At 40.6% G+C, this 27,168-nt stretch overlaps 1 protein-coding gene across 1 annotated transcript in view; it reads right to left on the reverse strand.

Annotated features, from left to right (window-relative positions):
• Positions 1-5,388, reverse strand: part of TMPRSS7 (transmembrane serine protease 7) — a 37,339-nt gene extending 31,951 nt beyond the window's left edge. The window contains 3 exon segments of the mRNA XM_036849685.1: positions 640-833; positions 2,310-2,377; positions 5,281-5,388. Coding sequence (XP_036705580.1) covers positions 640-833; positions 2,310-2,377; positions 5,281-5,373 — 355 coding nt within the window. The 5' untranslated portion in view covers positions 5,374-5,388.
• Positions 5,389-27,168: the final 21,780 nt, after the last annotated feature.

A 27,168-nucleotide genomic window follows, 5' to 3' on the forward strand; every position in this document is an offset into this window, starting at 1 on the left:
AAACCTCAGCAAAATTTTCCTTCTCCAGGACTTTGTCCCTTGGAGCCTTAGTTTGAAGATGCATGAAGCCAAATTAAATATAGAGAAGGGTACGCTTTAATAAATTCATTTTCATGTATATTCTGACCCCAATTCTATTGTCTAATCACTGTATATAACATTTAGCAACTTCCTTTATCAATGTAGCTCCAATGTCTTCAGCTAATCCTGTTCCACTGGGATTGTGGAGAAGAATACAGTCATTCCTCAGTATCCACAGGGGATTGGCTCCAGGACCCCCAAGGATACCAAAATTCATGAATGCTCAAGTCCCTTATGTAAAATGGCATAGTATTTGCATAAAACCTATGCACATCCTCCTGTATACTTTAAATCATCTCTAGGTTACTTCTAATACCTAATACAGTGTAAATGCTGTGTAAATAGTCACCAGTCTATGGCAAATTCAAGTTTTGCTTTTTGGAACTTTCTGGAATTTTTTTCCCAAATATTTTCTATCCATGGTTGGCTGAATCCATGAATGCGAAGTCCGTGGATATAGAGGGAAGACCGTACTTCACGGCAACATTGACTACGATAACAACAGTATCAAGAGTGCTGCAGGAAGGAGTGCTTGAGGGAGAATTACCCAACAATCACCATTTAGTACTACAGAGTCCATGTCCACAGCCAGACCCTGCAGGCTCCCCACGGACGTCCGGTTTATGATGCTTGTCTGGATGGAGTCCTTCAAGATGGCAGCCACACAGTCCTCACAGAAGATATGGCCCTTGGCATGTGGCATGACAAACACAAGCCAAAAGTGGACAAGGAGGCCACCTTTGTTGTTACTGCTGTAGTGAAAAGAGAAAGAAGTTCAGGGATACCTCTTAGGAAGTAGACTTTCATAAGGAGCCAGTGACCCAAGTGATAAATTCAAGGTGAGGCCAATGAACACATGGGAATTTGGAAAGGAAAGCATCATGGTATGTGTATTTTTGTGCTGTGTTCAAATCTAGAACCATTAGTATATTTTGCATCTCCATGGAGAATATACTGTTTCTATGGATGTCAATCAGCATTCACTGCTATTACAAATAACAACAGTTAGAATGTTTGATACCTCACCATGTCCAGACACAGTGCTAAATCTGCTTTATCCCATTTAATCTTTTGAGGAAGGTCCTGTTAACGCTTCTAGTTTTACAGATGAGGAAATTAAGGTCATCTACAACTCAAAATCACACAGCTACTGAGTAGCAAATCAGGAATCAAGCCTAATTTGGTTTTCAATCTGACCCTGGAGTAGGAGCTCTTACCTGCACAAATATTGTCATATTTATGACAATTATGAAAAAAACATAAGATAGTGTTCTACAGCACATAATTTGGGAAATGGAAGGTGAAGGAGAGGAAACAAATTGCTTTACTCCAAGACTTCTCAGTGCCTTTAATCTGCCCAAATGGATTGTGACTCTCTGCAGATATATTAGGGGTGAGGGGAGGATACAGTACAAGGCACACAAATTTTCCTAAAAATTATTTGACTATGGGATCCTTTTTTTCTCAGAAGATCTCTACTGACCAGTTTTTTACTGAACATATTTTGAGAGACATTGACTGGTCTGTGTCTTCTGTTTGCCCTCACCCAATATAGTGGACGTGTTTATGGTCATTTTGCCCAGTGGCATTAATACAAAGGTCTAGGATCCCACTTCTGGAAAGAGGGCAGGCTTTGGTAAATGAAGAAAAAAACTCAGCATGTAGCGTGACAAAGAGTTCGGATGCAGGTTTCCCTGGTGGTGCAGTGGTTAAGAATCCGCCTGCCAATGCAGGGCACATGGGTTCGAGTCCTGGTCCGGGAAGATCCCACATGCCTCGGAGCAACTAAGCCGGTGCGCCACAACTACTGAGCCTGAGCTCTAGAGGCCCCGAGCCACAACTGCTGAGTCCCGTGTGCCACAACTACTGAAGCCCACGCACCTGGAGCTGGTGCTCCGCAACAAGAGAAGCCACTGCAAGGAGAAGCCTGCGCACCACAATGAAGAGTAGCCCCCGCTCGCCACAACTAGAAAAAGCCCGCGCGCAGCAACGAAGACCCAACGCATCCAAAAATAAATACATACATACATACATAAAGTCTTTAAAATAAATAAATAAATAAAAGGGGGGAAAAAAACAGTTGTGTTGCTAAGTGTGCTAGAAGGGTATTAACCCACAACTGCCCCCAAGAGGTTACTTGAGAATGGCGCTCTTTCAGCCCTTCCACAACCTTTTGAGGTATTTACAGCAGTGAACGTAGAAGTCCCAAAGCCAGGGACATTCATTACCTGACATCTGCAACGACCGACTGCTTGTAAAATTTGGAGAAGGCAGATGTTGTATAAACCAGGTTTACCTGCAAAAGAAGAACCAAGGTGTCTGAAGTCTTTCAAATTGGCTTCCTCTCATGATACCCAGTGTGCCGTAGGTCCAAGCTCTGACAGTTAGCAAGGAGAAAAGCAAGGCTCAAACTAAAGGCCTCTAAGGCCAAACCCAGACATTATTCCTTGAATTCAAATAAATTCTTACTTCCTGTATCAGGGTTACTTACTGTCATTCTGCTGTCTGTGAAGATTAATCAGCTACCTTTATTCATTTATTGCTGTCTTTAGACACCCTAACCAAGCTTAACTGCTGCATTCTGCCTACTCCAAAAGTTAATTTTCTCCACAATGAATGAGTGAAACTCCTTTAAGCATATTTTCAAGGTATTCGGCCCAACCTCTTTTCTACCAATGCACCCATGGAAAATGTATATTAGCCGCTAGAGGGCGCGTGGTGCCCACAGTCCAACTTCCACATCCCACTGCAGAACTCTCCAGTTTCCAGGGACACACCCAGATCTTTTAAAACACCATAAATGGATCTCAAAAGAGAGCTATTTCAGTCAATTGACTGTTTGCCCTTACTTAGCATTTCTAAAACCAATTTCTTCTGCCAAATCTTCTCCTCCTGTAGTCCCCTTTTTACATAATAGCAAAATCACCTACCTGATTGCCCAGGAGAAAAAAACAAAAAACGAAAAACCTTAGAAATAATATAGCATTGTGGAAAAAAATGGGCCCTGGAGTTTAAATTCACTATGCAACACAGAACACATTACCGAGGCCTGCTTAGCTTCTTTTCTTTTTTTTTCTCTCTCTCTCTCTTTTTTTTTTTAACATCTTTATTGGAGTATAATTGTTTACAATGGTGTGTTTCTGCTTTACAACAAAGTGAATCAGTTATACATATACATATGTCCCCATATCTCTTCCCACTTGCATCTCCCTCCCTCCCACCCTCCCTATCCCACCCCTCTAGGGGGTCACAAAGCACCGAGCTGATCTCCCTGTGCTATGCGGCTGCTTCCCACTAGCTATCTATTTTACGTTTGGTAGTGTATATATGTCCATGCCACTCTCTCACTTTGTCCCAGCTTACCCTTCCCCCTCTGATATCCTCAAGTCCATTCTCTAGGTCTGTGTCTTTATTCCCCTCTTGCCCCTAGGTTCATCATGACCTTTTTTTTTTTTTTCCTTAGATTCCATATATATGTGTTAGCATACGGTATTTGTTTTTCTCTTTCTGTCTCTCTCTCTTTTAATCTGTAAAGTGGTAATCAAAATGCCTACCTCGTTGGGTGGGATGTTAAATAACTATAATAAAATGCATTGAGTGCAATACTAACTATACAAACAGGGTCTACACAAAGCCAGCATTGACTCTGCAGGAGGCCGGGGAGGATTTCACAGAGAAGGAGGCTTTTTGATGGGTCATGAATGACGGGTGGAATTTCACTCCATAGAAATTGGACAGACGGCTTTAGGTCCTGAGTGAATAGCAGCAGAAACCAGGGCTGCCAGACATGTAAATGCAATGATTATTCATAACACAAGTAATGACTGCCTTAGATCACAAGGTTTCTGTTGGGAGAAAGTGGTAAGGAATGAGACTGGACAAAAAGGGGACAGATTTAGAAAAGTGCTTGCCTGCTATTCTTAAGAATCAGTATTTTATCCTGCTATTCTTAAGAATCAGTATTTTATCCTTAAGCCAAAGGAGAAATGTTATTTTTGAAGGATAACTTCAGCAGTAGAGAGGAATGGCTTTGGGTGTTGAAGGAAGAATACTGCCTGGGATTGGAAAAAATGGTAAAGAGATTTTAAAAGAATGCCCATCTCCTTGGGCTAATTTGAGGGATAATTGATATATTGAAATGGTAAAGGGTTCTGCACTTTACCCAGTATATAGGAGGCCTTCAATCAATAAGAGCCACTACGCCTGCTACCGTCTTTGCTCGCTTGCTCTCTCTCAGCCCTTCTTCATCTTACACTGCAGAGTGCCTGTCACTGCAAGAGAGTCGCCACTGCTAGGCGACTCTATTACTGTGCTTCTCTATTACTGTGCAGGTGCAGACTGGCAGAAACTTTCTATTGGCAATAGGTACCAAGAGCCATGATAAATATTCTCCTATGTGACCAATTATACTTTTAGGAAATCAGCTAACGAAGTAATCAGAGATACACACAATTTACATGGTGGTTTCGTTATAGTGTTATCTGTTAATAGCAAAAATTGGAAACAACTTAAGTATCCAATAAAAAGGGACTTGCCAACTTGAAGCTATCAAAACGTATGCTTTATAAAGAATATGAACTTGCATAGAAACATGCAATCTTATGTTAAGAGGAAAAAGTCAGATTATAAAACTGAATATCTACTAATACTCCAATATTGCCCGATGTCCTGTGTCTACGTGGTCCAGAATCAAAAGGGGCTCTGGGGCTCTATCTCTGGAGACGATGTTAAAGGAGATTATATTTTTTAAGTACTTTTGTAAATTTTATAAATTTTTACAATAAATACGTATCAGTTCTACAATAGGAAAGGTTTTTGGTTTTTTTTTTTTTAAGTGAAGAGATGCCAGTGCATCAAGGTTGAAATAAATCTGTATGGATCACACAATTAATCAGTATGCATGTAATTTCTGTACTGGAAGCCATTTTAAATATCACCTGATCCAATTCTTTTATTTTATAGATAAGAAAAACTGAAGCTCAGAGAGCCATTTCTTTTTACTTTCAGGAGAAAAAAAAAAGTAAGCAATTCTATCAAATAAGCAATTTTATCTTACAACCAAGATGAGCTAAATCCCATGTTTCCCTGAGTTCCTCCTTCATCCACCCTGCTCACCTATGACACTGTAACCCCAACCCCCCATCCCTTACCCCCTGACCTCACCTTCCCCAGCCTTTCAAGCTCCCCCCATCACCTCACCACTTGCTGCACGGTCCGGGCCACTGACAGAAATTCCCTGGACTCCTTCTGTCGGTATTCAGGAAGAAACTCAATGTTGGTGATGCGAAACATCCCAGCAAAGTAAAAAGCATCTCTGCTTTCTGTCTTACCTGTAAGAGAGGAGAGAAGGTGGTTAGGAGGCTTTCCATCTGTGTGACAGTGAGGCATTGTCTGATCTATGTCACTATCGGGCTCCTAAAATGATTTTATTTTAGACAGCTTCTTTAAGCTGTTTTTCTTTTTAATTTGTTTGTATTTAATTTATTTATTTGTGGCTGTATTGGGTCTTCGTTGCTGCGCGCAGGCTTTCTCTAGTTGCAGCGAGCGGGGGCTACTCTTCATTGCGATGCGTGGGCTTCTCGTTGCGGTGGCTTCTCTTGTTGTGGAGCACAGGCTCTAGGTGTCCGGGCTTCAATAGTTGTGGCTCGCGGGCTCTAGAGTGCAGGCTCAGTAGTTGTGGTGCACGGGCTTAGTTGCTCCGCGGCATGTGGGATCTTCCCGGACCAGGGCTCGAACCCGTGTCCCCTGCATTGGCAGGCATTAGCAGGCAGATTCTTAACCACTGTGCCACTAGGGAAGTCCTAGACAGCTTCATATTTTACAGACTGTGAAGCTCTAAATGTAGTTAATAACATCTCCTTGGATCAGAGAAAGGTTTATTGCAGGGCCAAGCAAGGAGAACCTTTCTCTGATCCAAGCTCCGTTTTGGTTCGTTTGGTCCCATTGTGTGTTGAGCACACAAACTTACGTTCAGTAACACATGGTCTTCCTGATGAGCTGTCCACCTCATTTCTATTAAAAAAAAAAAATCACAAGCCCCAAATGGAGTCCTTTGCTCCCAAGGCTGCAAACCAAGACTTAATTGCAGTTTCACATTCTCTCAGGAATGTGACCTTTAAACAGAAATTTCCTGATCAACACTAGTGTGGTAATCTGCATGATAAAGACCCCTGCTGTTCCCTTCCCCCAAAATTTGATGGCCTGGCCTGAAACAATCCTTTCTTTTCTTTTGCTAATAGCTTCCATGCGCCACCCTCCTTCTGCCTGTAAAAACCTTCCATTTTGTACACCCCCTCAGAGAGCCCTTTTATTTACTAGAAGAGATGCTGCTAGATTCATGAGCCATTGAATAAAGCCAATTAGATCATCAGATTTACTTGGTTGAATTTTTGTTTTTTAACATTTCTCAAGGCCACCCTCCATGCCCAAATTTCATGTATCAAAACTAACCCCTGTTGTTTGTTGAACAATTCTCACTTATTTATACCAGTTCTCCTCTGCGTGTACTGGTCTGGTTTTCTGAAATGCCCTTCTCTGATTTTCACACAACCAACAAATTAACTCTTCACAATGATGTCCCAAAACCTTGTACAAAAATGCAAGGGCAATGCAAATATATCAGTTCAGGGCTGGCAGAGAACTGAAAGGAAATAAACTGGTTTGCTCTGGATTGGGGTTGTGTGTCTTTTGTGTTTTTCTTAATTGCTCATTGACTTGACTGCCCCAACTAGTCTGTAAAGACAGATTCTTTCCTGTCTACCACTCTGTTCCATGCTTATCACAGGCCCCAGCTCATAGTGGGCACTCCCAAGATGTGTCAAATGAATTTTCAAGAACCAGTTCATGAAGCCTTATCTAGACTCTATCCCTGGGCAGGTTGTTGGATGTCTCCCTTCTGTGATTGCAAAGTAATTGCTTGAGAAAAAAAAAAAAAAATCAACTCACACTCCCTCTCTAGTACTGAACTGTGAGATTTTTTGAAAGTAGAAAAATGTATCTGTGAGCTTTTTGAAGGTAGGAGATGTATCTTGGTGTGCCTGATATCTTACATTGTGCCACACAAATTATAGGTGGTCAATTTCTACATGTAAATGAACTGAACTGTTCAAGACAATATTCATTCATTCTTTGCCTATAAATCTAGCTTTCCAACCAAATTTTAATATCCTTGAGAGTACACATATCTTGTATCAAGTATATTAATATGCGTAGGGTGGGAGGTCCAACATAAATCAATAAATGCTATAGTTACTGAGCTGCTTGGGTAAGTACTCTCTAAGGAAGAACTTAGTTATGACTCCTATCCAAAAGGATCAATAAGACTGACAAAAACAATTGGATAAACAAAAACATAAAAACAGAGGAGAGAAAGACGCATGAGTAAAATGAAGCTCAGGGAGCTAGAAATATAAGGTTGCCTAGAAACAGGCAGTGGGTGGATGAGGAAATAAAACAGCTTAGCATTCCATTCATTTTTTAAAGCTAAAAATGCATTACATTTCTGAACCAGTCAGAAGCTCCTGAGCATTCTCCTCAGCTCTTCTCATCCTATCCCCCCATCGCTGCTCCTCTGGGAAGAAAGCAGTGGTGGTAAAAGAAGAAATGGGAAAGACAATTCTGGCTTCTTCCTTAAAACCTCAACAGTTTTGAAAATGACTGTCAGTCTGAGAAATAAGAAAATTCTATCAGAAACCCCCAAGGTCAGATCGGGCCTGCATTGCTGATGCAGAACTCACAGAGCAAGCCTTAACCCCAAAGGTACACAGATTTCAACTCACTGATGTAGAGCCACAGCAGCGTCCAGGCTACGACCGCTAGGATGAACAAAAATACTGTGAAGAGAATGATTTTGTTTTGGACGTTCCAAAAAGGAGCTTTCTTCTTGAGTTGCTTCTTGGGTTTGGCTTTGTTGACGGGTTTTCTCGGTGGTCGTCTCCCTGGCAGCTTCCCTTGGACACTGACCACCTGAACTGAGATATTGGTTATCTTCAAAAGAATGAAAGATGTGTTAACAGTTAGACGTAGTCTAGAGCTTAAATGCAACCACCTAGTCAGGAGAATCTTGGTGCTAAAAGGCCTAAATACGTCAAATTATTTACATAAGCATTGACTTGCATTGAATCACACAGTTAAGACCAATCAGAAAAAAACAGACGGTATATGAACTCTAGTGAAATGGTTCCCAGGTCCTCAACTGGTCCCCTCAACTCTCCAACTCTGCTAAACTGACACTGTAGATGATAGGCCTGAATTTTATGGAGTGTAGACTAGAGGACCTGAAGGTCAGACAGGATTCTATGGGGGTTGATTCATCTGTCCACCACTCTGGGATGTGTGTGTTTGTACGATATAGCTTTTCTCCCACAATCAGTGTCTTCTGGGCTGAGGCAGATTGAAAGTAGGAATAGAAGTGAGTTCCTCAGAGAAACTAATTGATTTCCTAATTATGGCTTGGAGACCTGGTGGTAATGATACCAAGCAGGACCCTGTGGGACTCCTGGGCACAAAAGCCTTTCTGTGTCCCCCATTTCTTGATTACAGGAAATAGGCTTCATTCAACCTCCATGACCTTCCCTGAGTTCCAACAAGCTGGTTCAAACAGTTGCTAATTAGGGAAGGGAGGGGATGCAGAGACAAGGGAGGAAAAGTCAAAAGAAACAATACTGTAGCCTTGGGGCAGGGTCCTGGTTCCCCATCAAGGGATATACATAACAGTATCTGTGAGCTGTTTTTCAGATACTGAAACCCCCATCAGGTAGGAGAAATTAACAGTATGCTGCCCACAAACACGTAGACCGCAGATGGGTTGGAACCAGAAGTTACCTCACCACCAACCAGTCAGAAGATTGTCCACGAGCTGATCATGCCCTCTTTGAACCATTACTATAAAACTCCTCACTACCCCCTCCAGGTTGAGACACACAGTTCTGAGGGCATTAGCCCACTGTGGCCCCCTTTGCCTGGCAAAGCAATAAAGCTATTCTTTTCTACTTCACCCAAAACTCTGTCTCCAAAAATTAATTCAGTGTTGGGGTACAGAGGCCGGATTCAGCTTCAGTAGGAAGAAAGATTTGAGGATGATCTCTCGTTTGTGTAGGGATGCAGGACAAGGATCAGACTGATTGTTTTACCACTGCCTCACAAGCATGCACTTCGAAACCAGCCACTGAACTGGTCAGCGACTCAGTTTTTCAATACAAATGAAAGGATGATTAAAAAATAAAGAATGAAATAGGGGACTCATGTTAGATTAGAAAATTACCAGGTTTAGTGCAAGGTGTATGTGCAACAGGAAAAAATACATTATTTGACTCTTTCCCCTCCTCTTTTTCTCCTCTCTCCTCTGTCATTTGATGCTGTGAATTCTTTAATAATGTAAGTGAGAGTTTAACTTCTTTGAAGGAGAGATTTATACATGTCAGGGTAACTAAACTTCAATGACAAAATAACTTTCAACCACACATTCTTTTAAAGGGAAGAATATGGAACACCAGTTCCAAAGAAATAATCTCTCTTTCGAGCTCTCCTCTAAGAATGCTCTCATTCTCTCTTACTCTCTCTCTCACTGTTCCCTACAAAGTACATGTCTTCCAGTCTTTAATCCTACCAATTAATGGGATAATATGTGGCCAAGAACATTCTAAATTATTCATGGCTCCCTCATTCTTTTTGCCAGACACTCCTGTCAACACCTGGAGTGAAATGTAGCTTATATGCCTCCTGTTGAAATTGAACTAGACCAGATCTCATCTAATGTGATGTCCTGCAGGACTGAGAATGGTGTTTCTAAAGAGAAAAACATTCTGTTGTTGGATGACTTGACTATGGTGTCAAGCTACTTTCAAATATTCCCCCCAAGAAGTAAAAAAGGAAAACACACAGAAATGCTAGCCCATGTAGAACTGACAAGGTCAAGGTTTGGTCTTTAAGTGCGGGAACACATTATAGGCAGTCTCAGTTAGCCCTGATTAAATTTTAAAGTGGAATTTGTGTAGAGATCAGTACCATTTCCCTGGAGTTTTAGAAAAACAGCTGCAAATCAATTGCCAAGTACAGCACTTTAAAACAAGCTCAAATTTGTAAGATCCATTAAGTTCCAAAGGAAGGCTAAGTATTTTATTATTGTTTCCTTTATTTTTGTAAAGTAACTGAGTCTCATTTTACTAAAAGGGTCAGTAATGAATGGCATTCGAGTAACAGAGAAGGCTTCTCTCAATGTACTTACATTCACATCAGCAGGTTTGGATGAAACATCGCTGTTTTCTTTGTCCATTTTTAGTTGTTCTGCAGGTGAACATCCAGAGGTACCTCCAAGCCAGTTTTCAGCCCCTTACATTCTCACTTGAGAAGAATTGGTTGCCACATTCAAGCTAGCTTTCAGAGGAAAGGAATCAATTTACCTCCACCGGCTCCAGTTCAGAAACTGAAGCTGCCTCATTACAGCAGCTGATGTTAAAGGGACCTAGCAGAGAGCCTTGCAAACCCAAACTAAAGGTTTTTTAATGTTACCCTAATATGAGTTAGGCCTCTCAGAGCCCAGCCTCAAGGCAAAGTTGCCTCACAAGGATACAGTCCAACAACCCCCAAATATTTACAAGTCATTTATATTTTTGTCTGCATCTACTAAAGTATATTATGAGATCTAATGTATAACCCACAGCATTGCTTCTTAGAAATCCCCATGCTGCCCAGGGGAGGGTGAAATGGGTGACGGGGGTGAACTGTATGGTGATGGATGGTGATTAGATGTAGGGTGATGATCACATTGCAGTGTATATAAATATCAGTTTATAATGTTGTACACCTGAAATTATATAATGTTTCATACCAATTTTACCTCAATAAGAAAAAAAGAAAAGAAATCCCCACACACACACCCATTTCTCTTGCTGGCATCTCAAGCCAACTCCAGAAGCCTCACCGTCCAGTTCTGCTCTTAGCTTTCCAGCTACACTCTCTGAAAATCCCTATCCAAGAGGTTGTTTTTTTTCCCCCCTTTTTTTCTCCCCCTTCTCTTGCAGTCCTCAGTAAACCCAGGCCCTTCCTGATGAAAATCCTCTTTTCCCATCTCTCCCATTCGTCCCCATGTCAATCTGAATTAGGTTCAAAGGTAGGAAGCGGAGAGTAATCGTGAGGTGCACCGTCAGGGTTTTCCTCAGCGCACAGGTGGAACAAGGCTCACACATTGCACCCCTTGTCCCTGTGACACAGACATGCTTCCCTCTAGGCACTGAGAATCATTGGAAAGCCGATCAATTGCCCTTTAAAGGGGAAGCACTGCTCTGCCGATTTGGACACAAACTCTGCATCATTCAGGGGATGGTCATAAAGAAGCAAGTGAGAAACTGCCTACTGAAAGTGGTGGGAAATTACTAGTTAAAGCCTGACAAAAAAATTATGCCATGTTGTACAAATCTGCTTCCTGGTTTTGTTATTTATTTATTTATTTATTTATTTATTTATTTATTTTTCAGAATGACTTTTTTTTTTTTTTAAACGGAGAGTCTTATTTTATTTATGTATTTATTTTTTATTTTTGGCTGTGTTGGGTCTTCGTTTCTGTTCGAGGGCTCTCTCCAGTTGCGGCGAGTGGGGGCCACTCTTCATCGCAGTGCGCGGGCCTCTCACAGTCGCGGCCTCTCCCATTGCGGAGCACAGGCTCCAGACGCGCAGGCTCAGTAGCTGTGGCTCACGGGCCTAGTTGCTCCGCGGAATGTGGGATCTTCCCAGACCAGGGCTCGAACCTGTGTCCCCTGCATTGGCAGGCAGATTCTTAACCACTGCGCCACCAGGGAAGCCCCTGTTATTTATTAATAACAGTGATGAAATGACTAATAATGCTTTAGGCTTTATAATGATAAGATTGGGAAATTTAAAAATTTCTTTAATTGCCCATCCTTTTTGTATTATTTCTAGAATTACTTATTTCACCAATATAAGTAAAATATATGTCCCGGGCAGTGGCACTGAAAAGACTTTCTTCTTGAGAGTCAAACTTTAGACAGGCTCCTCTGAGCCCTCTTTGTGATCAGGCCTCATTCTTGGGTTCTGACAGCATCTGCCTACCCAGTTGTAATAAGAATCTCGCTATCAGCTTAGTGAGAATCCCCCCTACCTTGATATCTGATTATCCTTGATATCTGATCAAGTTCTTCATCCTCGATTCTTGATGTATAAATCCTTGGCCTGCCTTTAGCAAGAATCCATCTACACTTGATGTTTCCTCTTAGTAATCTCCCATCCACTGACCTCCTCACTCTGCTCATTTGCCATAAATGACCAGCTGTCTTTACTGTTTTTGGAATTGAGCTAAGTTCTATTCTGAAGACTCTTTCCCCTATTACACTAGTACTTAACAAAATCTGTCTTTACAGCTTTTCACTAGTGTGCATCTGTTTCTCTTTGACACCAAGAATGGGAAAGGGGCAGCAAATCATAGGAGGTTGAACTACATATACAGAATTTTAAAACAATCATAAAACCAACTACAGGCTAATTTTTTTAAATCTCCATTTGCCAGCAATTCTAAATAATTTCAGTGATAAAATACTCCCCTCTGAAAAAAATCTTTGGTATAAGTTCTAAACAATGGCTTCCATTACAACTGAGTTTTAATAATATATACATAAGCTTCAAAATGAGCACATTTTTATAACTCATTGTTTAATAAATGAGAAATATTATATAGAAGTTAATTTGAAAAACTCCCATTTGTACAGTTGGTCTCAAACACAAGAGGACTCTATGACACATGCTCATTTTGAGAGTAAGTTTCTAACAGTTTGGCATCATTTAAGTTTACCTGGAGCAGAATCCTTGTCTCCTGTGGTACTGCATATTCCTGCACTTAAACAGAATATTCAACATAAGCAATAATAGTACAATGATTGTAAAGATGAAGAAACAGAATGGCAATTATTCCATATCTGTTACTCCATGTGACCATTCGAAATTAATTAATATTTAAAATGTAAAAGTATACAGAATTGAACTGCAAGGTATAATATTTTATATATAATATTTTGTCTGTAATATTTATTTTGTTAACTATTTTTTCTAGCAAAATTATGCATACAAAGTCGAATAAAACTTTTTACTGTGTTTTGTTATTGTTTTTTCACTTTATTCCATATTATTACTGAAAATGTGTTCATTGTATCAACTCAAGGATTGTTTAAAAATGATCCCCTCCAGATGGATAGATATATGATAAAGTAAGTATAGCAAATGTTAATGGTAGAATCTAGGTGTGGATATATGCATTTACACTACAGAATTTTTTGAAGTATATGTTTGAAATTTTTCTTGATAAAATGTTAGAGAGAAAATTATCATCTCCAGGAGTCAAAACTCTAGGTAAGCCACTGGATTTGAGAGGCAATAGCAAAGGCAGCTGGGGTACAGGAAAGTCTTGGTGAATGAGCTTGTATTCATCTCCTTTTGCTGGCATGGATGTTCTGGTGCAAAAATCCCTTTAATTCCCAGAACACATGGCCAAAGACAATCACAATGGCCAGATGTAGGCTGGTGCTTCCCATCACAAAGATCTTGAAAGACAGTGAAGAGGTTTCTGTTCCTTTCCCAGGAACAAAGGTCCCTGTGCTGAGGGAAGGGAGGCAGGTGTCTGCCCACTGGCTGGTGAGCAAATAGTGTGCAGTGACCTGGGTCAGAGGAGAAATATCTCCCCATTGGATTCAGCAGTGATCGCTGAGAGCACATAACCTACCCAATACATCAATTCATTGCATGAAAGTATTTAAAATGCTTCAACCTTCTGCCTCACAGATGAGCCCAGCATATCTGAAGGCCTGGAGGTAGGGCCAAGTCATCCATCTAACATGAGCAAGGTTCTGAGCCTCTGGCACAGAAGGCACTTAGCAATGGGGGGTGGCGGGGGAGTGACACTTCCATCCTTGCCTAACCAGAGGAGAGGCCAGCTCTCCCGCAACAGATAAAGTTCTTTTCTGCTATTTAGGATCCACTTCTCTCTGTTATGACAAATAGCCATGTGCAAAGTTGCCACCTGATCACCACTCACCACCAAGCTCTCTGCAGAGGGGAGTGAATCCTGAGGAAACACAAGGTTACACAGGAGCCTGGGAAGCCAGCCAGCCACTTAACACTATCACCCTTGGGGTCCTGTAATAAAAGGACACAACAGTGATCCTAGCTTCTCTTTTCCTGCTGACTCACAGGGAGCTTGATCCTAATCTTTACATCATATCACATGGATTATTTTTAAAAAATGAAATGATGTGGAGCGTCTTAGAGAACCCCTAGATCTGGACTGTTGCAATATCCCCTTAACAGGTTTTCCTCGTCTAGGCTCATCCTTCCCATGTACACATCACTACTAAATACATCTTCCTAAAATAACTCTCCAGTGTCACCTCCATCCTTGACAATGGCAGCCCAGTCTCCTTTTGTTTAGCTCCCTAGCCTGACATTCAAGGTCTTCCTCAGTGTGGTACCAGGCTACCTTTCTGTGTCCTTCCATCACATCTGTTAAACCTGCTCTGTCAAATCATGCAGTTTCAATCTATATTCATCCATTTGTTCACCTACCCTTCTGTTTACTCAATACGTATTGCATGCCCACTATGAGACAGATGCCAAATATTTTTTAACTGAATAAACTATATCTCTGCCCTTAAAAAGCTCTCAACAGAGGAGGCAGACAGGCAAACCAATGATTACAACATTATGTAATAAGTGCTATCAAAGAGGTGTCAACAAAATGCCACAGAATCATAGAGGAGGCTGATACTAGCAGCCCTCTCCTCTGACTCTTGTGCCCCCAGTCTACATTACCTTATTCAAATCCTAACCACTTTCAACAGCCTACTTTCCTGCCAGCTATTCCACCCCAGACCACAGCACTCTCTTCTTCCCCCAACTCAAAGTCTTAATTGTACATATCAGTACTTGAGACTTAAATAAAGTTATAATAATCCATCAAATATTACTTTGCAGCATCTCTCACGTTGTCTTGTCAGTTATTTAGCTTGTCATCTGAATATTCTATCTCCAAGCTCCTTGACCTCATATTAACCAATTATCTGTGCCATGACTCTATTTCCAAATAAGGTCAATTCTGAGATAGTGGGAGTTAAACTTCAGCTTGTCTTTGGAACAAATGACACAAGTCCATAACACCCTCAATTTCTGTAGGCATGGGAGGGACTCTTGGAGGGTAGTCACTCTCAACAGAGTAAACCTGCTTTTAATGGACAGTATTGCAAAAATTCTAAAGCCTGGTCAAAATCTGGAGCAGCTGCAGGTGGCATTCTAGCCATATTATCTGGATGTTATCCTGAAACCTCACCATACTCTTCTGACTCATTTTCCCTCCCTGGTGAGGAGAGGGAAGGATGGTGCAGAATGACTGAGTCATGGTCCAGGAGGAGCCGTTAGTACATCATCCATGATCAGCCATATCAATACCAAAGGATGAATGTTCAGACGAGATTGTCTTACATTAGACCAGTAATGGGAGAATAAGGGGGTGGATGGCTACTGCATCTTCTCTTTCTGGTTCAATGGACACATTAAAAAGACCTCTTGGACTTCCCTGGTGGTGCAGTGGTTAAGAATCCACCTGCCAATGCAGGGGACACGGGTTCAAACCCTGGTGTGGGAAGACCCCACATGCTGCAGAGCAACTAAGCCTGTGTGCCATAACTACTGAGCCTGAGCTCTAGAGCCTGTGCTCTGCAACAAGAGAAGCCACTGCTTCTCTTGAGAAGCCCACACACCGCAAAGAGAAGCCCAAACACCACAACGAAGAGTAGTCCCCACTGGCCGCAACTAGAGAAAGCCCGCATGCAGCAACAAAGAAACAATGTGGCCAAAAATAAATAAATAAATAAAATTCTATTAAATAAATAAATAAATAAATTGTGACCTTTCTCTCGGGTCACACAGATTGTATCTTTAAAAAAAAAAAATAGACCTCTTTCCCCTTTTTAAGTGTGTAATACAAAGAGTACTCAATTCAGTAAAAGCATGTGGTCAGGCTAAGGAGTACTTGAGTAAACTAATCCAGAAGTCATTCTACAACACATCCTTTACCAGACAAACCTTAGAGGGTCAGATTGGCCCGAGTTGGTAAACAGCACTGTCACAGAGAGATATGTATATATAGAGCTGGAAAAGTTCTGGCTCACTGTAGGTGCTGAATCAACTCAAAGTTTGATGAAGGAATGAATCTGCTTCACTAAGAAGTATTGATTTTGGAAATTATGCAAAGGTCACTAGAATACAAAGGAATACTTTTTTAAAGTCAACTTTAGAAACCAGATGAGATCTAGCATTCAAAATGGTAGAGTAGAAGGACATGCACTCACTCCCTCTTGCGAGAGCACCAGAATCACAACTAACTGCTGAACAATCATCGGCAGGAAGACACTGGAACTCACCAAGGAAGATACCCCACATCCAAAGACAAAGGAGAAGCCACAATGAGACGGTAGGAGGGGCACAATCACAACAAAATCAAATCCCATACTTCTGGGTGGGTGACTCATGAACTGGAGAACACTTATACCACAGAAGTCCACCCACTGGAGTGAAGGTTCTGAGCCCCAAGTCAGGCTTCCCAACCTGGGGGTCCGGCAATGGGAGGAGGAATTCCTAGAAAATCAGACTTTGAAGTCTAGTGGGATTTGATTGCAGGGCTTTGGCAGGACTGGGGGAAACAGAGACTCCACTCGTGGAGGGCACACACAGAGTAGTGTGCCCATTGGGACCCAGGGGAAGGAGCAGTGACCCCATAGGAGACTGAGCCAGACCCACCTGCTAGTGTTGGAGGGTCTCCTGCAGAGGCGGGACAGAGGTGGCTGTGGCTCACCATGGGGACACGGACACTGGCAGCAGATGTTCTGGGAAGTACTCCTTGGGTTGAGCCCCCCAGAGTCCGCCATTAGCCCCACCAAAGAGCCAGGTAGGCTCCAGTGCTGGAGCGCCTCAGGCCAAACAACCAACAGGGAGGGGACCCAGCCCCACCCATCAGCAGACAAGTGGATTAAAGTTTTACTGAGCTCCGCCCATCAGAGCAACACCCATCTCTACCCACCACCAGTCTCTCTGATCAGGAAGCTTGCACAAGCCTCTTAGATGGCCTCATCCAACAGAGGGCAGACAGCAGAAGCAAGAAGAACTACAATTCTGCAGCTTGTGGAAGGAAAACCACACTCACAGAAAGACAGACAAAATGAAAAGACAGAGGACTTTGTACCAGATGAAGGAACAAGATAAAACCCCAGTAAAACAACTAAATGGAGATAGGCAACCTTCCAGAAAAAGAATTCAGAATAATGATAGTGAAGATGATCCAGGACCTTGGAAACAGAATGGAGGCAAAGATCGAGAAGTTGCAAGAAATGTTTAAGAAAGACCTAGAAGAATTAAAGAACAAACACCTAGAAGAATTAAAGAACAAACAAACAGAGATCAACAACACAATAACTGAAATGAAAAATACACTAGAAGGAATCAATAGCAGAATAATGGACGCAGAAGAACGGGTAAGTGACCTGGAAGACAGAATGGTGGAATTCACTGTCATGGAACAGAATAAAGAAAAAGAATGAAAAGAAATGAAGTCAGACTAAGAGACCTCTGGGACAACATTAAAGGCAACAACATTCACATTATAGGGATCCCACAAGGAGAAGAGAAGGAAAAAGGACCTGAGAAAATATTTGAAGAGACTATAGTCTAAAATGTCCCTAACATGGGAAAGGAAATAGCCACCCAACTCTAGGGGTGCAGAGAGTCCCAGGCAGGAAAACCCAAGGAGAAACATGCCGAGACACATAGTAATCAAATTGACAAAAATGAAAGACAAAGAAAAATTATTGAAAACAACAAGGGAAAAATGACAAATAATATACAAGGGAACTCCCATAAGGTTAACAGCTGATTTCTCAGTAGAGACTCTAGAAACCAGAAGGGAGTGGCATGGTATGTTTAAAGTAATGAAAGGGAAAAACCTACAACCAAGATTACTATACCCGGCAAGGATCTCATTCAGATTTGATGGAGAAATCAAAAGCTTTACAGATAAGCAAAACCTAAGGGAATTCAGCACCACCAAACCAACTCTACAAAAAAATGCTAAAGCAACTTCTCTAAGTGGGAAACATAAGAGAAGAAAATGACCTACAAAAACAAACCCATAACAATTAAGAAAATGGTAATAGGAACATACATATGGATAATTACCTTAAATGTGAATGGATTAAATGCTCCAACCAAAAGACACAGGCTTACTGAGAGGATACAAAAACAAGACCCATATATATGATGTCTACAAGAGAACCACTTCAGACCTAGGGACACATACAGACTGAAAATGAGGGGATGGAAAAAGATATACCATGCAAATGGAAATCAAAAGAAAGCTGGAGTAGCAATACTCATATCAGATAAAAGAGACTTTAAAATAAAGAATGTTACAAGAGACAAGGAAGGACACTGCATAATGATCAAGGGATCAATCCAAGAAGAAGATATAACAATTATAAACATATATGCATCCAACATAGGAGTACCTCAATCCATAAGGCAACTGCTAACACCTATAAAAGAGGAAATCGACAGTAACACAATAATAGTGGGGGATTTTAACACCTCACTTACACCAATCGACAGATCATCCAAACAGAAAATTAATAAGGAAACACAAGCTTTAAATAACACAATAGACCAGATAGATTTAATTGATATTTATAGCACATTCCATCAAAAAACAGCAGATTACACTTTCTTCTCAAGCGCACATGGAACATGCTCCAGGATAGATCACATCTTGGGTCACAAATCAAGCCTTGGTAAATTTAAGAAAATTGAAATCATATCAAACATCTTTTCCGACCACAATGCTATGAGATTAGAAATCCATTACAGGGAAAAACACGTAAAAAACACAAACACATGGAGGCTAAGCAATACGTTACTAAAGGACCAAGAGATCACTGAAGACATCAAAGAGGAATTCAAAAAATACCTAGAGACAAATTACAATGAAAACACGATGATCCAAAACCTATGGGATGCAGCAAAAGCAGTTCTAAGAGGGAAGATTATAGCAATACAAGCTTACCTCAAGAAACAAGAAAAATCTCAAATAAACAATCTAACCTTACACCTAAAGGAACTAGAGAAAGAAGAACAAACAAAACCCAAAGTTAGTAGAAGGAAAGAAATCATAAAGATCAGAGCAGAAATAAATGGAATAAAAACAAAGAAAACAATAGCAAAGATCAATAAAACTAAAACTGGTTCTTTGAGAAGATAAACAAAATCGATAAACCTGTAGCCAGACTTATCAAGAAAAAGAGGGAGAGGACTCATATCAATAAAATTAGAAATGAAAAAGGAGAAGTTACAATGGACAATGCAGAAATACAAAGCAACAAAGATGTCCACTCTCGCCACTATTATTCAACATAGTTTTGGAAGTACTAGCCATGGCAATCAGAGAAGAAAAAGAAATAAAAGGAAGACAAATTGGAAAAGAAGAAGTAAAACTGTCACTGTTTGCAGATGACATGATACTATACATGCAGAATCCTAAAGATGCCGCCAGAAAACTACCAGAGCTAATCAGTGAATTTAGTAAAGTTGCAGGATACAAAATTGATGCACAAAAATCTCTTGCATTCCAATACACTAACAATGAAAGATCAGAAAGAGAAATTAAGGAAACACTCCCATTTACCATTGCAACAAAAAGAATAAAATACCTAGGAGTAAACCTACCTAAGGAGGTAAAAGACCTGTACTCAAAAAACTATAAGACACTGGGGCTTCCCTGGTGGCACAGCAGTTAAAAATCTGCCTGCCAATGCAAGGGACATGGGTTCAAGCCCTGGTCTGGGAAAATCCCACATGCTGTGGAGCAAGTAAGCCTGTGCGCCACAACAACTGATCCTGCGTTCTAGAGCCCGTGAGCCACAACTACTGGACCCACAGGCTTAGAGCCCCTGATCCACAACAAGAGAAGCCACTGCAATGAGAAGCCCACACACTGCAACAAAGAGGAGCCCCCACTCGCCGCAACTAGAGAAGAGCCTGCGCACAGCAACGAAGACCCAACACAGAGAAAAATAAAATAAATAAATTAAAAAAACAATTTGCTAGTATTATATAAAAATATATTTTATAAAACCAAAACTATTAGACACTGATGAAAGAAATCAAAGATGACACAAACAGATGGAGAGATATACCATGTTCTTGGATTGGAAGAATCAATATTGTGAAAACGGCTATACTACCCAAAGCAATCTACAGATTCAGTGCAATCCCTTTCAAATTACCAGTGGCGTTTTTTACAGAACTAGAACAAAAAATCTTTAAATTTGTATGGAGACACAAAAGACCCCAAATAGGCAAAGCAGTCTTGAGGGAAAAAAATGGAGCTGGAGGAATCAGACTCCCTGACTTCAGACTATACTACAAAGCTACGGTGATCAAGACAATATGGCACTGGCACAAAAAGAGAAATGTAGATCAGTGGAACAGGATAGAAAGCCCAGAGATAAACCCACGCACCTATGGTCAACTAATCTATGACAAAGGGGGCAAGGATATACAATGGAGAAAAGACAGTCTCTTCAATAAATGGTGCTGGGAAAACTAGACAGCTACAAGTAAAAGAATGAAATGAGAACAATCCCTAACACCATACACAAAAATAAACTCAAAATGGATTAGAGACCTAAATGTAAGACCGGACACTATAAAACTCTTAGAGGAAAACATAGGAAGAACACTCTTTGACCTAAATCACAGCAAGATCTTTTATGACCCACCTCCTGTAGTAATGGAAATAAAAACAAAAAAACAAATGGGATTTAATGAAACTTAAAAGCTTTTGCACAGCAAAGGCAACTACAAACAAGACAAAAAGGCAACCCTCAGAATGGGAGAAAATATTTGCAAACGAATCAATGGACAAAGGATTAATCTCCAAAATATATAAACAGCTCATGCAGCTCAATATTAGAAAATAAACAACCCAATCCAAAAATGGGCAGAAGACCTAAATAGACATTTCTCCAAAGAAGACATACAGATGGCCAAGAAGCTCATGAAAAGCTGCTCAACATCACTAATTATTAGAGAAATGCAAATCAAAACTACAATGAGGTATCACCTCACACCAGTTAGAATGGGCACCATCAGAAAATCTACAAACAACAAATGCTGGAGAGGGTGTGGAGAAAAGGGAACCCTCTTGCACTGTTGGTGGGAATGTAAATTGATAGAGCCACTATGGAGAACAATATGGAGGTTCCTTAAAAATCTAAAAATAGAACTACTATACCACCCAGCAATCCCACTACTGGGCATATACCCTGAGAAAACCATAGTTCAGAAAGACACATGCACCACAATGTTCATTGCAGCTCTATTTACAATAGCCAGGTCATGGAAGCAACCTAAATGCCCATAGACAGCTGAATGGATAAAGAAGATGTGGTACATATATACAATGGAATATTACTCAGCCATAAAAAGGAAAGAAATTGGGTCATTTGTGGAGATGTGGATGGATCTAGAGACTGTCATACAGAGTGAAGTAAGTCAGAAAGAGAAAACCAAATATCATATATTAACGCATACATGTGGAACCTAAACCTTGGTGCAGATGAACCGGTTTGCAGGGCAGAAATAGAGACACAGATGTAGAGAACAAACGTATGGACACCAAGAGGGGAAAGTGGCAGGGGGGCTGGTGGTGGTGGGATGAATTGGGCAATTGGGATTGACATATATATACACTAATATGTATAAAATAGATGACTAATAAGAAGCTGCTGTTTGGGGCTTCCCTGGTGGCGCAGTGGTTGGGAGTCTGCCTGCCGGTGCGGGGGACGCGGGTTCGGGCCCTGGTCTGGGAGGATCCCGCATGCCGCGGAGCGACTGGGCCCATGAGCCACAATTGCTGAGCGTGCGCGTCTGGAGCCTGTGCTCCGTGGCGGGGGAGGCCGCGATGGTGAGAGGCCCGCGCACCGCGGTGAAGGGTGACCCCCGCTTGCCGCGACTGGAGAAGGCCCTCGCGCAGAGACGGGGACCCAACACAGCCATGAATAGATAAATAAATAATAAATAAAAATTAAAAAAAAAAAAAAGAAGCTGCTTTTTAAAAAAGTAAATAAAATAAAATTCAAAAATTCAAAAAAAAAAAGATGGCATCTAAAAAAAAAAAACAGGTAAATTAGGACCTCCCTGGTGGTGCAGTGGTTAAGAATCCGCCTGCCAATGCAGGAGACACGGGTTCGAGCCCTGGTCCGGGAAGGTCCCACATGCCTTGGAGCAACTAAGCCCGTGTGCCACAACTACTGAGCCCACATGCCACAACTACTGAAGCCTGTGTGCCTAGAACCCGTGCTCTGGAACAAGAGAAGCCTCTGCAATGAGAAGCCTGCGCACAGCAATGAAGAGGAGCCCTGGCTTGCCGCAACTAGAGAAAGGCTGCACAGCAACGAAGACCCAACTCAGCCAAAAATAAATAAATAAATAAATTTATATTTTAAAAAAAGATGAGATGAATCAGATTGAAAGGATAAGATTGGGGAAATGACAGAATGGTGAAAAATGAGAACAGTTAGGATAGAAAGAATGAAATAAAACAGATGAATCAAAAATGGACATGGCATAGGGCAGCATGGAGGAAAAGGAGGAATAAAAACAAGAGGAGAAGAAAACAAAGGGACAGGAGCAACTAACTCATTTTAAGTGTATATTCCATGCCATAATTTGGCCTGGAGAGCATCCCCCTTCATAGCAGAGTCAAGTCCTACACTGCTTTCTACAGAGTTAACTTCTCCACCAATTTCCTCTCTCTCATGCTGTTCAATGCTCCAAGCTTCTTTGGAGTTTAGCCCCTTGTCATTCCAACTTCCCCATAGGCTGTGTACATATTTTGAAATCTGAAATAAATATTGTTCAACTATTCGCTCATTGTCCTAAATCATTTGCAATTACAGACCCCAACGGCCTTGATGTAATTTACAAATGTCAAATGAGAAATCCCTTATTATATGTTCTGGTCATTTCTGTCAAAGATCAGATGATTGGGAGCACAGCTAAAATCCAAATGAAAACATCAGTGATGTGGTAAAACAAAAATCCTACCCTTCCCACCCTTCCACCCTCAAGAGAGAAGTATTTCTGAATTGAATTAGACACTTTCTCCTAAAAAAATGGTTTGGCTCACCAAGATTTTCTACCCTGACTGAGGGAAGTTACATAGTGTTGCAGCAGGGTTTTGGTTTTGGGGGGTTTTTTTTTCCTTTTTTTTCAATTACAAACTGTAGGTTAAGGTTTTGTTCCAGCCAGCACATAGTGTCTGTGTGTGGTTTCTGTAGTATTAGCTCCTAAATTATTTTTTTATTCAAAGTTTTAATCTCAATTTGATTAAGCTGACCTACCTAAAACCTCAGGGTATCAGGTAGATGTTTATTTGTCAGGATGTCTCCTGCCTGTCATGTTGTTTTTGATCTCATCTGAGAATTCTACAATATGGTTGGGAGTGTTCATCAGGATGCAGGAGCCTCTGGTGGGATTTTATTGCCTTTCCCAACAGGCTAAGTGCTTCTAACTTATTGAGATGATTGCTGCCATCCTCTCACTTTCTCATCAAGCATAAAGGGCAGATGAGTGGATGTCTCTGCTAAGTGATCACTCAGTGCATCAATTTGAGGCAATGGGCCGGAAAGGGTTTTATCTTAAATGGTATTTTTGTACTTTCACAAGTTGAATGTCACTAGAAATCCTTGATAGCACCACCTGACAGTTACCCACAGCTGCCAAATCTCCTTTCTCAAGATACAGGCTCTTCAGCCTCACTGACTGAATGCCTTAGTCTCTTAGCAAACCAGCAAAGGATGGAGTCTATCCACTGGGCCGGCATCAGACTGGGAGAGTCATCATTCTCCGCAGTCATCCAGAGCCATGAGGCAGGACTACGCAGGTAGGGGGCTCTGCTTCCGGACTCTTCTTATGAAAAACCCACATCAGCTGAAGGAGTCTCTGTTCCTTACAAACCCATTGAGTGTGGCATGGGGCCTGACATATAGTGGGTGCTCAGTAAATCTTGGCCAACGTATTAATTATTAATTTATAACATGCACTAATTACTATGAATTAATGAATACAACATTGCCAAAGACTTCGTTTCTCTTTCCTTATTCCTTTTACCACAGGAGTATTAGAGACTGTTTTGTATTATATTATAGACTGGTTTGCTTCTCAGAATTAATTTTTGTGCCCAGAGAGAACGCCACTTTCACCTTACCCTAATTAAAAGATTCCAAAGAAAAAGAAAGATTTACATAATATTTACACAGCTTTGTAGGAATAATTCTGATCAAGAGTCATGAGTTAAATAAAAAAGAATCATAGGTTAAACTTTCATACATAAAACAAGCTACCTTAAGTGTTGGTTACTTGTATACACAAGGGTGCTCCAAATTCAGGAAGGAATTAAGCACATCTTTTGAGCAGGATCTAGAAAACTATCCATATCTGTGCTTTCCTGAATTACAAACAGGTGAGCTTTTCATTGTGAGTTCCTACTGGGGGAAGATGAAGTGTTAGTTGAGTACAGGGACCACGTCGTCACTTGTGTACCCCCCAGAACCTAGCAGTGTGCTTAGGATGGAGAAAACAGTATTGATGGAATTCATAAAACTTTGGAATCATAATGTTCAGAGTTCAAATTCTAGTTCAGCCTTTTACAACTGTTCTACTTCCTTCGACATCTCTAATCCTCACTTTCCTGATCTGGAAAGTTATGTCAATACTCACCTTGCAGGATCATTATATGCATTAAAAGAGACGAATTATATAGATTGCCCAATATTTAGTAGGTGCTCAATAAATATCATTCAAGTGAAATTCCCCTGGGTCATTATTTTTCCCTTCAATTGTTCTGAAGCAGGTTTCCTTCTTTGCAGAGTTTCTCATTTTGCAATTTATGTGAGTCAATCTCATCCCATCACAAGAGCGATGCAATGTTCTCCCAAAGAATTATTGTTCCAAGAATGTGGAACCAGAATGGCTCTTTAACTTTATCTGACAGAAGGCCATTTCAATATCTGTTTCATTAAATAAAGGTCGGTAGGGCAATATTCACCCTAAACCCATTTGAACCATAGTGAGTTGTATCCTTGCCCTTCAAAATGGCTTTACATTCTCAGCTCAGGGCTATGAAAGTTGACATATTTATTCTGAGAATATATAATAGGCTCATTGCCACATTAGAACTTTAATTTCGCTGAATGACAAATCAATTAACCACATTTTGCTTTAATTCTCTTGCCTAAGACATTCAAGTTGAATTCTGGAAACAATCATTTCTGTTCTGGTCCCGTATTTTGGAATATTTTTTTTACAGCTGATGCTTCTGTTTTTACCAACTGTGTCGACTTCAGAGTCATTAACAAGCATGAATAGCTCATGGATTTAATGTGCTCTTTGGCAGAAATGAAAAATACTGGGATTTTGAGCAAGGACCCAGCAATGATAAAACTCCTCTGCAGCTGCTGAGGAAGAACATCAAGTTCCACCAACATCCTAGTAGATAGACGTTGTCTTTCAGAATATTCACAAATAGATTTTTAAAGTGATAATTCTGATGGAGTGTAGAGAAATGGCCTCACATCTTTTACAGGTGAGTGTAAACTGGTACTCTGGATATAATTTGACCATATTAATCAAAAATGGATATTTAGCATCTAGGAAATTATCCTAAGGAAATTATCATAAAGATACATCTATAAAAACTTTTGTAGTATTAATTTTAATGGTGAAATTTGGAAACATTCTAAAATTTAACAATAAAGGATCAATTAAGTGAAATGTGGTACATCCATTCAATGGATTTTCAATGGGAAAGTATCCAGTCATTTCCATATAGAAGAGCTTTCAACGTAGAAAGGATTACTTCCTCTTCCTATCTTGTTGGGATATCCCCATGAGTCACATCTTCTTGTTTCTTGAGACGATATCTGCCCTCCCCTATCTATGAAGCTTTAATGGTGAACAGATTGTATCCAAGAGGAACTAGTTTTCTGCAAAAGGATAATGAAGATGGAGACATTCTAAAATGTGAGGCTGATTACATATGTATTTTAATATTCTATGATGATGGGCACTAAACTGTGGGCAGTGGTTATCCTGGATGATGGGATTAAAGAGAGTCATTCATGTTCCCTGAATTGTTCAGATATTTCACAAAGTTTTATCAAGAGGGGAAAAATGCTTATGTTGAAATTTAAAAATGGAAAAGTTATTATGCTGGCCCAATGCACAAATACTTTGAAGCTAGAGTGATAGTAAATTAAGTATGCTAAACATTAATTGAGATCAGTGTTATTAATAAAGCAGCAGCAAGATAATAAAATAACTATAAGCCAACATCTCGAATCACTGTGCACTTTCAAGGAGTATTGCCTCAGAGACTCATCTGCTATGGATTATGTCATAACTACTGGCAATACAAGGTAATTTTGACTTAATCATATATTTCAGAAAGGATTAATGTTAGAAAATATTCAATTATCTTTCTTTTCTTTGTTGGGTGCACATGATGGCAAAGAACTTATTTGACATGGAAATTCCCATTTCTACAATTTACAGTATGTCACATCACATGAAGAAAAACTAAGCACTAGAGGCCTAGAAGAAAACAACTCAGTTGGCCTCCTAACCAGTGGTTTTAATGGCACAATAGTGTCCCTGAGGAGACACAGGGTTTGCATAATGACTATTTAGAGTTTATTCTGCCTAAATCACCACTACTTGTAATTAGAAAGAATCATAGCATTCTAAGTAGATCTATAATTTGAGAGAGAAGAAAGTTGCTCTTTTTTTTTCTTTTTGGCCACGTGGCATGTGGGGTCTTAGTTCCCTGACCAGGGATCGGACCCGTGCCCCTGCAGTGGAAGTGCAGAGGGACCACCAGGGAAGTTCCCAAAAGGTTGCTCTTTTTTAAAAAATGGACTTGACTATACTCTGGATCCAATCAAACCATTAGATTATTTTGTGGAGCTGAAATGGGTAAAGAAACTA

The sequence above is a fragment of the Balaenoptera musculus genome, chromosome 4 (genome assembly GCF_009873245.2).
Source record: "Balaenoptera musculus isolate JJ_BM4_2016_0621 chromosome 4, mBalMus1.pri.v3, whole genome shotgun sequence".
Taxonomy (NCBI): domain Eukaryota; kingdom Metazoa; phylum Chordata; class Mammalia; order Artiodactyla; family Balaenopteridae; genus Balaenoptera; species Balaenoptera musculus.